Source organism: Triplophysa dalaica, chromosome 11 (assembly GCF_015846415.1).
Source record: "Triplophysa dalaica isolate WHDGS20190420 chromosome 11, ASM1584641v1, whole genome shotgun sequence".
In the NCBI taxonomy this organism is placed as follows: Eukaryota; Metazoa; Chordata; class Actinopteri; order Cypriniformes; family Nemacheilidae; genus Triplophysa; species Triplophysa dalaica.
The window spans coordinates 5,559,299-5,573,207 of record NC_079552.1 but is presented as its reverse complement, the minus strand read 5'-3'; the positions used below and the strand labels follow the sequence as shown (position 1 = coordinate 5,573,207).

At 40.9% G+C, this 13,909-nt stretch overlaps 1 protein-coding gene across 7 annotated transcripts in view; it reads right to left on the bottom strand.

The window, feature by feature from the left end:
- Window positions 1-13,909, bottom strand: part of syne2b (spectrin repeat containing, nuclear envelope 2b) — a 92,871-nt gene that overhangs the window by 68,677 nt on the left and 10,285 nt on the right. For 6 of the 7 annotated variants that reach the window (XM_056760174.1, XM_056760175.1, XM_056760176.1 and 3 more), the window contains 21 exons: window positions 11,295-13,805; window positions 11,053-11,187; window positions 10,723-10,875; window positions 9,872-10,065; window positions 9,660-9,738; window positions 9,358-9,440; window positions 9,128-9,251; window positions 8,659-8,804; window positions 8,341-8,491; window positions 6,730-7,325; window positions 6,359-6,517; window positions 6,092-6,242; window positions 5,406-5,564; window positions 5,141-5,308; window positions 4,609-4,710; window positions 4,302-4,505; window positions 4,022-4,229; window positions 3,788-3,900; window positions 3,455-3,660; window positions 3,234-3,341; window positions 41-311 (listed from right to left, as the gene is read on the bottom strand). In XM_056760174.1, coding sequence (XP_056616152.1) covers window positions 41-311; window positions 3,234-3,341; window positions 3,455-3,660; window positions 3,788-3,900; window positions 4,022-4,229; window positions 4,302-4,505; window positions 4,609-4,710; window positions 5,141-5,308; window positions 5,406-5,564; window positions 6,092-6,242; window positions 6,359-6,517; window positions 6,730-7,325; window positions 8,341-8,491; window positions 8,659-8,804; window positions 9,128-9,251; window positions 9,358-9,440; window positions 9,660-9,738; window positions 9,872-10,065; window positions 10,723-10,875; window positions 11,053-11,187; window positions 11,295-13,805 — 6,021 coding nt within the window. The remainder of the gene's footprint in view (window positions 1-40; window positions 312-3,233; window positions 3,342-3,454; window positions 3,661-3,787; window positions 3,901-4,021; window positions 4,230-4,301; window positions 4,506-4,608; window positions 4,711-5,140; window positions 5,309-5,405; window positions 5,565-6,091; window positions 6,243-6,358; window positions 6,518-6,729; window positions 7,326-8,340; window positions 8,492-8,658; window positions 8,805-9,127; window positions 9,252-9,357; window positions 9,441-9,659; window positions 9,739-9,871; window positions 10,066-10,722; window positions 10,876-11,052; window positions 11,188-11,294; window positions 13,806-13,909) is intronic. The other variant, XM_056760178.1, reaches the window with a different exon arrangement.

Genomic DNA, 13,909 nt, shown 5'->3' with positions numbered 1-13,909 from the left:
TAATGATTGACTCCATAGTTAATGTAGTTAAATGACCCACCTGAGCTTTCATTTGTTTTGGAGTGTCCGTTTCAAGTGTCTCTAGTCCCTGCTTAAAATCTCTGATCCAGGCTCTGGTCTGCTCTGCATTGGTCTGGAATGTTTCTGCTTGATCATCGAGGGCCTTGTGGACCTGAGCCTGGTTCTCCAAAATAATCCCCATGCTGTGGTATCGATCTATCAGGGCTTCGCTGTCCTTAAGCAGAGGGTCACCTCTCAGGCCACGCATCCTTACAGTGGATAACAAGTCATGGAAAGCCTCCACACGACCACTGTCGAGTTTGAGTAAAATTGGAGTTATACAGATTTTATGGACAAACAGTAATGATGTACTTTCATAGCCTGGCAAGGGTTTTTCTCTTTTTTGTTGGATCATGAAAAAGTTAATAGACACTAACATAATTCTTCAAGTAAGGTTATTAAAGGGATAGTTCACCCAAATGTTGGTAACCAAACAACATCGGCCCCCACTGACTTCCACTGGACACAAAACTATCGAGACATTTCCTAACATGTTCATAAAAACATTAATGTTATGTTCTGAACATTCGTTCAAACAGCTCTGACCTGAGAGTTTTTCTTACTGTTTTGAAAGTGTAAAAACATAACAGAATTGGCGACGAGATTCAAGGGACATCTTGTGCGACCTAAACGAAACACATTCGAAAGTGGAAGTATTCCTGTCTACTCCAGAAGTTTCCTGCAATTGCTAGAGGGAACACCAAGGCCTAACCTAACGTGAGTAATGGCAACAGAGACATTATTCAACTGAAATGAAGTGAGGAAAGGGAAAATAAATGAAAATGGCTGCATGTATCAGACGAATGGATGCTTTTGCTTGGGTAATGTATGTGGAGAGAGTTGAACAGTATTTGTTAAGCCAATATCAGGAGGAAAGTAGCCGTTCTCTTCAGTGTAATTGGTGCAAAAACATACAACCCCGTGTGCAGCTTAACTGCACCAATAAAGCCTGCGGAAAAGACATTTAAAGAAATTGTTGATGTACTGCAAACGCATTTAAAATCCAAAGCCCTTGGTAATTGTGGAGTGTTTTTGCTTTCACAAGTGTAATCAACAAATGACAGAAACAGTATCAGAGTATATGGCCGAGCTTCGAAGGCTCACTAAACACTGCCAATTTGGAGAAGGTTTCTCTGACGGGCTAAGAGTTAGGCTCGTCTGCGGTCTGCAGAGGGAGAGCACTCAGATGCGGCTTCTTACAGAGAGAGAGCTCATGCTCGTGCGAGTTGTGAAATCAATGTATGTATGGCAACCGCAGCTAAAGATTTGCTAAAACTGCAAAGGAAACTGCCAGCATGTTACCATTGTGGTAAAAAGATACATGATTTGCAAAAAGGAAAAAAATCAATGCCAAAAAAGAAGTACGTAGGTAAATTAACTGTATGAATCAGATGCACAAAGCTTGGATGCTGCCGGTGTGCATTGCATAGAGTTTCACTTTCTAAAGGAGACAGATCGTAAAATTATCTGGATTTCTCCAGTCATTGAAGGAGTGAAAGTTAAGACGTAACTTGATACGGGATCGGCACTGTCAATTATATCACAAACGTTTTACAAACAGTATTTTGACAAGGTGAAACTGAAACGAATGTCAGTGATGCTTAAAACGTACATTGGTGGGAAAATTTCACCAATGGGAAAACTCAAAGTCAGAGTGAAATGTGAAAACAAACAGTGCATATTGGATCTTTATGTGCAAGTAGTTACTTTAGATGTGAATGGCTGAGAAGCATTCGGCAAATTTTTCGCAGTCTATAAAGACTATGGAACTTAACCCCGAGAGAGCCTCATGCTCAGTGCAGTTCAAATTGACGCAAGTTTTAGCACAGTACCCAGAAGTTTTTGAGGAAGGCATTGGAACGCTGAAGCACATAACAACAAAGCTTGCTGTTAAAAGTGATGTGCAGCCACAATTTTACAAGGCAACGCCTGTGCCGTATTCAGTACCCTCAAAGGTGGAGGCCGAGCTAAAACGACTTGAAGACCAAGGAATTCTATCAAAAGTAGACTGGGCCACACCCTTAGTGCCAATTATCAAGAAAAGTGGTGATGTCCGAATCTGTGGTGACTTCAAGGTCACAATTAATCCAGTACGTCATGTGGACCAGTATCCATTGACATTTATAGAGGACATTTTTGCTTCTGTATCAGGTAGGCAGGGTTTTTCAAAAATCGATCTGACCCAGGTGTACTTACAAATGGAAATGGAACACTCTTCGAAGAAGTACCTCACAATAAACACGAAAAGGGGACTCTTTCTCTACAACCGACTTCTCTTCGGGGTCTCATTAACTCCTGCGCTGTGGCAAAGAGCCATGGATCAAGTTGTGCAAGGTGTACCAGGCACGCAGTGCTATTTAGATGATATTATCTTCACGGGCCATAATGATTTACATTTATGCATTTGGCAGACGCTTTTATCCAAAGCGACTAACATTGCGATATCCTATACATTTATACAAAGGTATTTGCAATCCCCTGGGATCGAACCCACAACCTTGCGTTGTTAATGCAATGCTCTTACTACTGAGCTACAGGAAAGCTGAATGATGAAACTCATCTGGCAAATTTGTGATAAGAATTGACAAGCCCCAGAAAAGAATTTGAATGCTGTTCTTTCAAGGCTTGCTCAGTATGGGTTGAGAGCGAATAAAAGTAACTGTGCATTTTTGAAAGATTCAATTGAATATTGTGGACACCAAATTGACAAGGATTGCCTGCACTAGTCTCCAGATAAATCAGCAAATCAGCAAAGTTATTATTTATGAAATGGGACAATTTAAGGGTTGGTACCAAAATCCATTGCGCAAGGTCTGACTATGACCCAGCGCAAGATCAAGTCTCTCCCGCATCTTCTGTGCTAAAAGACCGGTAGAGAAGCAGCTTGTTCCGTATGCACCTGCAGATGACTCCCAAATAATGTGTAAACCGATTGTGCACTTTGCGCTGTACCCTTAACAACCTGGTGTCGTCCCCACACGAACCCACGCGCACACACAATGTGCGTATGATTAGACTATCAGTCGACTCTAGGCAAAACTTGACAATTCTGATTCGACTATGTACAGCAAATCCGTAGTTGGGGACGCCCCTAGGTACAGTATCTCACAGAAGTGAGTGTTTTTCAAACTGTTAGGAAAGTGTAAAAACGTAAAAATTAGGTTCAAGAATACCTTTCTTGAAGTAACTCCTCTTGCAGATGTCTGAGTTTTTCTCTCTGCAAAGGCACGTCCTCTCTCTGCCGAAGACATTCCTTCAAATGGTTATGTTCCTCTTGCAAACTAAACACATACAAAAATTATAAACAACCAAATGGATCAATGAATAAATGAATGGATTGACACAAAGCAAAAACAACAACTGACAGGAGTGACAAGAGCTTATTTCCACATACTTGTTGAGATTATCTATAATGTCATCTAGCTGTTTATGTCGTCCATGGCAGTGAGCTCTGAGAGTGGCCAGTTCTCCTTCCTGTTCCTGTTGCCATGTGGAGAGTAAAGCCTGAGCTTCAGAAGGGATTTTTTCCATTCCGCTTCTCTCAAACATCTCCTTCAACTGGCCAAGACGCTGTTCTCCTTCTTTGGATGACAGAAAACTCTGGAGAAAACGCAAATTACAGATATTATCAGTGTTAGCGGATATAAGGGCTGTATGGACATTACAGGTTCAGTCATAAATTATGGGATTCACAATCTTCAAAGATACTGAGATTCTGTCTGCTCACTGTCAGTCTCTGCATCGACGCTTCCACATCCTCCCTCCTCTCTGGGTTCTCAAAGCACTCATTCACTGAGAGTTGCTCATCCTGCAACCATTCCTCAAACGAGTTGAACTTTTCTGTAAAGAGCAAAAATATAACCCAAGCCACATTTTAATCTTCACAGCAGATTAAATAAAGTAGCTGATCTGAACATAACCACTTTTCACAACGCAATGGCACATTGTATCGTTTTCACACCTTTAATAGTCTGAAGGAAGCTCTTCTCCCCTTCATCTTTCTTCTGACGAATCAGATTCTTTGTTTCAGCAATCCTCTCTTTAAGATGCTTGCTTCGATTGATCAGGTCCTCCATTGCCTCGGGTCCAGTGATGCTGAACATGAGAGAGATCTCCTTCAGCAGAGCATCAGCTTGCTCCTCCTGCTCCAATAGTTGTTCACACAGGTCCTAAAACAGAAGACAAATCAGTAAAGACAAAAAATAATGTAGTCATTCATTCTAGCCATGCATCCAACCTACTTGCAACTGTGCTTCCATCTGTACGCGGTCTTCTGAATGGACCATTTCTACAGCGGAACGTATGTTCTCCACAGATGACTGACTGGTATCGATCTTCTGAGTTAGATGAGCTTTGACTGTGAGGAGCTCCTCAAACACGTCAGTGCAGTCAGAGAAGAGCTCTTTCACCTGCTCCATTTTCTTGCTCAGGTTTGTTTCTATTACCTACAGCAAAGATATTGTTGTGCAGATGAATTATTTAGGACTAGAAAAGTACACAATTTGAAATAGAAAAATACAGTAAATAGAGAACAAGAGTAACATGTACCTGTAGTTCGAGAGGAGATTCTTTGCTCTGTAGAAGTTCTTGGATCTCTAATGACTTTCTGTGGAAGTGCTCAATGTTGTCCTCCTGAGTTTGAATCTCATTCTAAAACAACATTAAAGGGCCCATCAGGATTGAAATCAATGTCTATGAGGTTTAAAGCTATCTATATTCTAGTACACTCTTTAAAAAAGGTGCTTCAAAAGTTCCTTCAATGCCATAGAAGAACCTTTTGGGTCCATAAAAAACCTTTAACATGCCATAGAAGAACCTTTTGGGTCCATAAAAAACCTTTAACATCTGAAGAATCTTTCTGTTTCACAAAAGGTTCTTTAAAGGGGGAAAAGGTTCTTCAGATTATAAAAAAGTAAGAAAGATATGGTTCTTTTAAGAACCTTTTACTGAGTGGTTCTTTGCTTTACCAAAAATGGTTCTTCTATGGCATCGCTGTGAAGAATCTTTTTAGCACCTTTATTTTTCAAAGTGTATATTCTTAAAAACTATTTTAGAATAAAAATGGGCCACTTGCTGATACCTTCATACTAAGAACTTCACTCTCGCTGGTGAAAGGGTGAGACTCTGAGAAAATTATAAGTTTAGTGGACGTCCAGCTGTCCACCTCTCCACCCAGAGCCAGCTGTTTCTCCCATAGTTCCAAACCCATACGCAGGTTATCCATGTAACTATCGGTCTTCTCTGAAACCTGCCAGAAAGAGACATTTTAAAGACAGAGTTAATATTGTCAGGTGATATACAAATGTAAGACATGTGTTGGGTACAGATGATTTTAATATTCTCACATCCAGCCACGAGTCGACCAAACCATCCGCCTCGGCCTCAAATGGGGTTTCTGAGCAATCAGGAATTTTCTTCAGCTGAGACTGTAACTTTCTACACACGGCTCTGAACTCTTCTATCTTGGATCCGAGACCACCGAGGTCCTCCTTTATACCAATGACCTACAATATGGACACATAAATTAAAATAAAACAAAAGGTGCTTCAAAAACTTCTTTGATGCCATAGAAGAACCTTTTGGTTCTTCAGATGATAAAAAGTAAGAAAGATATGTTTTTTTTAAACAACCTTTGACTGAATGGTTCTTTGTGGAACCAAAAATGTTTCTTCTATGGCATCACTGTGAAGAGCCTTTTAAGTGCCTTTATTTTTAAGAGTGTATACATAATTTAAACCATATTGGAGGTTATCCTAATGATTTTATCAATATGATTAAAAGGTTAAAATCTAGGTGGGTAAGAAATGACAGATCCCAGGGTCTTAACTGTCCACATTTGCTATGAGTAATGACAAATCCCTGATGGTTCACATTTAAATATTCCAAGTTTAAGTAAATATAACATATCATGCAAAAAAGCAATATATATGAATAACAACATATAATTACAAATAATCCTAAAAGACAATACAAGGAAGAATAATTTGTGTGTATTACGAATAGAGCTGAAATTCATCTGAGGTTGACATACTTTTGTGAGAAGGCGTTGCAGATTGTCTTTGCCCATATATGATGCCTGCTCATTAATGGTTTGCTCCGCCCTCTGTAGAGTGTTGCCAAGGTAACTGCGACAGCTCTGAAACTTCTTTAGCAGTTCCATTAAAACAGTGCACTGGTCTTGCCTGTCAAACACACAGTAACAGTTTCTGAGTGCCTGGATTTTATTAAATGAAATTAATGGTTATTATTTGGAATCTCAGCGTTTCTTTGTCCCAGTCCCACATCATTTATAACCAACCTGTCAGATACAGCCTTCTCTGTCTCGTCCCAAAGAGAGTTTAGCTCCTCCTCTGCAGGGTCAGGCTGCTCTTTCTGTGATGAGGGAGACATCTTGATGCTTTGGTATTCCGGGCGAAGGGAGTTAAGCTGAGATTCCAGATCGGACAGCGATCGTATCCTAAACGTAGATGCACCCATACAGAATGATCAGAAGAAGAGAGCACAGTAGAGCTGAGTGAACACATCCCATAATCCAACAATTATATATTTTGAAGGAATTTTGCAGTCCCATTTTGAAAATCCCCCATAAGACTTTACTTTATATATGAAGTACACACTTACAAAAACAAACGTAAAATATGTGATGTCGATGAAAAGAATCATCTGTACCTGTGCTGCACAGCTGGAAGGGTGGGATCCTTTAGACCCTGTTTCTCTGCCACCCCTTGCACCTTCTTCAGCTCAGCAAGCATGGTCTTCCTCCTCAAGCCAACTCCCTGGCTATGTTGTTCCTTCTGAACGTCCTTCTGTCGAACCATCAACCTCTCATCGACCTCTTCCACCTGGCGCACCAGGACTCCCACCATGTCCAGACAGGAAACCGGTTTACCCTCCTGAGTCACCTCGAGCTGTGCTCCACCCAGGAGCTGGTCCAGCTGTGGAGCTTTATCATTGAGGCTGCTGACTCCCTTCCTGATTAATGTCAATTTAGACCTGCTGTCCTGCAGTACCACGGGGTCACTGCTGGGTGCGCTCTGTACAGAAGACACATCCAGCTCCACAGTGCGCAGGGACATGAGGAAGCGATCGAGGGCACGGGCTGCAGCGTCGCTCTTGCGCACCTGTTGTCTGAGCCGATCCAGGCTGGATCTGTGATACAGAACCACTTGAGTGAGAGGTGACCGGTCACGCAGGTCCAGATGACTGGGCTCAGAGTCAAATCGAGAGAGGCGGTCTATCTCTGCTTGCATACTTTCATCCAAGTCCTAAAAGTGAAAGATTAAAGACATACAGATGATATGACTTTGAGATAAGTTAAGCATCTGTGAACAGTATTTTCTTTCTTTATGTAATTTGAACTCTCTGCTCGTGTGTGTAGACATGTTTGTGTTCCAAATGGTTGTGGCCTCTGTTAACCAGCTGGAGATGGTGATCGGTCCTACTATGCATCTAACATAGAGATAAGGACCGCCCCAAACACTTGTCCAGGGCCTTCGAGCCTTACGCACTACCTACTGTTTTGTTTCATTAACTTTCTGGTTGACTGTTTTCTGCTAGTTGTTGGTATCTTTGTCGTCATTTGGTTATGAGTGCCATACCAGAGAGTTATATTCTGTATAGTGAATCTATCGAATGTTTGTTATTGTTATAGACAATTCTGAATCTCCTGTTTATGTGAACATTGCCTGTTTCAATTACGATTCAGATTTTAATTCTGTTTTAAGCACTCCTTAAAAACTTGTAAATAATCATGTAAATATTCTTGTGAATACTAGTTTGCCTAATTAAGGGAAGTAGGGGGTTAGATGCCGTTTTATTTATTTACTTTGTTTGTGATTTAGGAAGGTAGATAAGTTGGTATGTATTTTGTTTTCTTTATTTCAGTTGGAGTTTATTTAGATGTCAGACAACAGTTTGTTTTGTTTATTGTTTTGGCCTTGTCTGCCTCGGAAGAGATTCCCATTGAAAGAAATAAAATTGTTTATTTGGCATCTCTCTGGTGTGTACAAAATAATTATTCTTCTGTTACAGCTAACCCACAGAGAAAAAGAAAGGATGGAGAGAAAGGAACTTCTGAAAACATTTACAAAAATCACTTCCAGTAGGATTATATCATTCATTTTGACTAACTATGCCTATTCATTTTTTGATGAACTACAGTTTTTGTACACTATCAAAACAATTACATCAATCAAAACATTTTAACTGTATACACCATCTAATTTGTAAATTTGAGCATTATGAGAAATTCTTCCATAAAATCCATTAAATGTCTCATACCTTCACATCTCTCAGTATGGCAGGGTTGGCTAGGTTGTATCCCTTAATATCTTTAGGTTCTTTGATGAACTTGTCTAGCCTTTCAGAAATCTCTGAGATCTTCAGCTCAACTGAGTTCATTAGCTCCAGAGCTGCTCCCAGTGACTCCACCCTGATGGATTATAGAGACACTGGTTTAACAAACATCACGGTACACACACAGCCTCGACATACTTTATATTCTCTGAAACTTTTTTGGCAGATAGCATGATTTTTTTGTGTATGCTGAACAAAACAAGCATTTCAATGCTGAATATTTATTTTGTGATGCAAACGTACCCCCGCTGTAACTGGGACCTCTGGTCTCTCCACCTGACAGTAAGCTCCATTCGGTCCTGATCAACAGTGCGGTCTTTAAACTGTGCAGACTGCATGCACACCGTTTCATACTCCTTCCACAATGACTCTGTCTCATCCCAGAGACACTGAAAAACAAAACCAATATATGAGGACCAAGGAAAACACTGTTTTTTTAAACACAAATTAAGTCAATCCTAAAAGTAAAAATATATTAAAGTTTGTCATACTAATGTTTTTCTACTGTTTTTTAAAGTTCAACAAAATGGAAATTGTTAAATAATTGTAAATTCACAAAAAGGTTTCTATTGCTTTTTTACTGCATTGCTTCAACTTATTTGTCAATTTGGTCTTAAAGTTGTTCTTATGTCTATTATGTTTTTTACTTAAAATATAGCTACATTTTTAAATGTCAAAAAAGTTTAACTTCACAGGGAATACTGTGTTTTACCTTTAATTCTTTGAGTCGTTTTTGCAGGTCTGTGGGAGTGACTGATTCTGAGGGACGATCTGCCAGCATGCATTGCTCATTTCTGTTCAGCTGAGCCAACAGTGCAAACCTGCAGCTGCGGTACCTGAGAAGACTGAACTTTAGTGCTGAATCTCACAAAGAAACACATACAAACAGAAACTGTACAACAACACGTGTTAGGATTTTATTTTGTTTATATTGTTCCATACCTGTCCTCCTCAGTACTTGTTTGTTTCACTATTTCTCTCTTCTCCACAGTTCTTGGCTGTGGTGGGCTGACGGCTGTAGCCGCCTAAAACAACATTACAGTCAGTAAAACTTAGAGTCAGAATTCTGTGTTTTATGCACTCAGTCGTTTTGTACACATGTCAGATGACTGGTAAGACCAACCAGTAAAACAGAAGACCTTGACCATGCTTGGGAACCAGCTATTTTAAATGATCTAAAACCGGCAAACCATGCTAGTTTATAATTTTTCAGTAGTCAAATTTCATTTTTTAGGAAAACAAACCTCTTTGGGCTTCTCAGCAGCTGCTGGGACCGTTTGTGCTTTCTGAGCAGATGGCTCTTTTGTTTGGTCCATTTGAGACCTAGCGAGAAATTATATGGTAAACCAGAGAGAATCATTTATGATATAAATGCAAGAAATCTCAGATGCAGATGGCAGGTTGCCGAATGACCTGTTTTACTTTACATTATAACCTGCACCTTTTTTATGGTTACCTGCTTTCTGGTGGAGGTGTGTCTTGTTCTCCACTGAACTGCCTCTGAATGGCAGCGAGCCTCCTCTCGCACTCTCTGAGCTGGGCCTGCGCAAGCCTGTGAGCATCCTCGGGGCTAAGAGTATCACACAACTCCTTCAGAGCTTCCAGCTGCTGTCCTGCCTGTGCCAGACTGCCTTCTGCTGAAAAACAGGCCTGCAGGAGCAGGGAGAAACAAATATCATGCCAACTGTATATATACAATTTTTATTGTCACTCCTTAGAGAGATTAATGTAAGAGAATATAAAAGTTCACCCAAAAATGAAAATTCTGTCATAAATTATTCCCCTCAAAGTTGTTTCAAACAAGAATAAATGTATTTGTTCTGTTAACACAAAGAAAGATATTTGAAATAATGTCAGCAACTGACATTTCTGGGATATCATTGACTACCATAGTAGGAAAAATTAAATGGTAGTCAAAGGTGCCCTAGAACTGTTCAGTTTACTAAATTCTTAAAAAAATATTTTGTGTTCAACAGAACAAAATAATTTGTCCTACTATAGTAGTCAATGATGTCACAGAAATGTCAGTTGCTAACATTTTTCCAAATAGCATTAGACATCTTTGTGTCTATAAGAACAAAGAAATGTATACAGGTTTGGAACAACCTGAGGGTGACTAAATGATGAAAGAATTTTTGGGTGGAGCATCTCTTAAAGATCCAAAGCAAAAAGTATGAGCAGTAGCGCTTAATGAACCTCAAAAATAAATGTCAAAGAAAGAAAAGATTAAAAAAATTAAATGCAACCAGAAACAAGTACCCCACACCGATTAAATATTATATAATTCTCAATGGGCTGTAACTTTACCTTGTTTTTTGATTCTGAAATTGATTCTGGTGTATGGTTGAAATTTTGTCTTCTAAAGTGCATCTCACAAGCCTCAACTACACGGTTAAAATGCTGGCGGGTTATCTCATATCTGAGTTGCCTCATATATTCAGAAATGTGAGCTTTTACAGCCTGAGAATATTAATGTAAACAAACAGCAAGCAAACATTACACACAAACTGTTATATAATCATTTCTGTTAAATATTTCAAAAACATTAACATTAAAATTATGAAATTATGAACAACTTTATGGCAAACCACACAGCAAACAAAAGCATGCATCGATTTTAAAAGATAGGTAAGATACCTCCCACTGTGTGCTAACAGATTGGGTGAAAAATTCCATGTCTCTGAGTTCAGACGGGGTGCAGAACGCTTCCATCCCCTCAGCTGCCCTCAAAAACTCTTCAAGAAGCTCAGAATCAAGAGCCTTCAATGTCTCCTGAATTAAAATGGCACACACACTTTAGAAATGAAATCAAAACCTAATTTCTTTAACGTCGTTGGGCTTTCTTGCCCTGATAACAATGTTGTCTAAAATGTACATACCTCTTTAACTGATGCCTGTTCACGTGTCATTTGCTTGTCCTTGAATATACTGATACCTTCAATAATATGCTCTTGAAGACAGTGCTTGGCTTCTTCGAATCTATTCCTAACCAGGGCCTGTGCTTTCATATAAGCTTCAGTGTATGCCTGAGGAGGCGCCTGGGCAAGTGTTGGCTGCTTAAATCTAGTAGATGACTGCTGTTGGGATGGTTCCTGTGTTGATGACTGGAGATTTGTTGGGACTTGGGACTGAAGCTGTGATGATTGGCTTTGGATAGGAATTTGAGATGGAGTTTCTGATTTAGGTGGTCCCAGTTGAGTTTGCTGAAACTGCTGTGGACTTTGAGGTCTTGTGGGAGCTTGTGCAGGTGGGTAATTCAATTGAGCTACTGTGTGAGGAACACCTTGAAACATAGTCTGGGCAGAGACCTGGGGCTGGTGTTCAGCCCGGACTGAACCCCACTGTTGTTGAGGACTCTGTGATCTCTGTAGAGCTTGAAATTGGGAGTATTGAGGACTTTGAGTCTCTGCTATAGTGTATACTGGACCGACAGGCCTCCAGTGCTGAGGAGGAACCATTTGCTGAACTAGACCTTGTGGTCTTATCTTTCCATAAAGATGGGGCAATGGTTCAAGTCCAGGAGAGGGCCACTGCTGAGGCTGGGTTTTAGTATAACTTGGCATTTGAGGTTGGATTTGTACCTGACCTGGAGCTTGGAGAGTGGTGTAGGTCTGGGTCACTATGTCTGGTCTAATTGGAGGCCATTGCGGATGTTGAGATAGATGTACACTTTGAGATTGGGGATACTTCTGGAAATGAGGGTGCATTTGAGAAGTGACAGAAATAGGTCCTTGGACTTGAGGGTAAGTTTGGGTAATGGGACCCCACTGAGGTTGCTCTTGTGGTTGAACCACAGATGGTGCACTGGCCTGTGATATGAGCTGGGTTTGACCAATTAGTTGGACTTCAGGCTGGACAGGCATCTGATGTTGAGGCATAGAGATGATTCTGGGTTGCATGGGAGATGAACTTTTGGGTTGAGGGGCAATCACAGACTGAGGGTACTGTAAGGGTTGCAGGGATTTAGTTTGAAAATGAAAAGGTGATTGTTGCCTCTGCATCATTACTTGTGGTTGAACAGATGTTGGGGGCTGTTCGACTGCTGATCTGGAAATGCTTTGGGGCATTCCTTGAGGCACTGGAAATCGTTGTGGTTGGGGCACTGAAGGTGTTTGGGCCACAGTCTGTTGTGGTTGCCACTGGGCCATAACTGGGCCATGTGGCTGCGTGGGAGCTATGGACTGATGTTGTGTCTGTTCCTGAATCAACGTTTGAGGTTTTGGTATTGCACTCTGTGTTTTGGGTTTCATTTGTTCCTGAGTAGGTGCAATGGCTTGTTCTTTTTGTGTTGTTACTTGAGCTTGAGTTGAAATAGAGGTTTGATGTTGTTGGGTCGAAACTTGATGAATTGTTAATGGCTGTTGTGGTTGTATTGAAATCACTAGTGGTGCTGAAGTTGTTCGAGGTTGTTGATGGTGTGTAAATTGTTGTGTCTGCTTAACTTGCTTTGCCTCACTCTGTACAATTATTCCAGCCCCCAGTGAGCTGGTGGCAGCTGTCTGCAGTGGTGCTTGAAAACTTATTTGACCTCTGTACTCTGGCTCTATGTGAGATGCCACCACTTGAGCTGGAGTTTGGTTAGCACTTTCCAAATGACTCTTCTGCTGAAGCCAAGGTCTGTTCCGTGCCTGGGACTTCCTTGTTTTCATCTGCTGCTGATGCAGAGCCTGATGTTGGATTGCAATCTCTTTTTGAACCTGAGGCTGTGGCTGGGCTGGTGTTTGTACCTGCTGTTTTTGTATAGTGGACACAATCTGAATTTTCTCTTGTTGTTGAGTTTTCATCCGTGGCTGTGCTGTTGATTGTTGTTGATTTTGAGCTTGTGGTGCTGCTCGTTGTAGTTTCTGTTGTGGTTGACTGGCAGCAACTGGAGCTTCCATCTGCAACTGATTATTGGTGTCTAACTGTTGAGTCACATGCTGTGGTTGAGTCACAGGCTGTGTTAAAGTTTGTTGGCTTTCCTCATAATGCTGTGTGTGGATTTCTTTTCTTGCCTGAGATTGACCAACTTCTTGTGACTTCATTTCAGTGAATTTGGAGTGTTCCCATTGCTCAAAGGTGTGTACTTGCAGACTTTTGTTTTCTTCGTCATATTCTTGTACAACAATCATGGGCAAAGGCTCACTAGATGGTTCCGACTTGCGGTCAACAGCTTGAGAAGATACCGCCAAGGGAGTTTGAAAGGATGCTGGGACTTTAGCCCTGACTGCAGGCTGGGGGTCTGTTTGGCCTTGAGCTCCTGAGGGTGAACGCTGACTTGAGCTGACTGTTTGAGCCTTTTGTGATTGGGGTGCTTCTTGAGGCTGAACAAAGATCTTAGCAGGTGGTTGGTCTCTCGCAGGACTTCTATCTCTGCATGCCCCCAATGAGCTCAACATTCCTACTGCTTCCTGTTGAGATTTAGCAGCATTTATCTATAATTACTAATAGAGCACTCATTTAACTTTAAACATAATCGAAATTAGGATTGTACATGTGGGAAAAGCCCGCATTC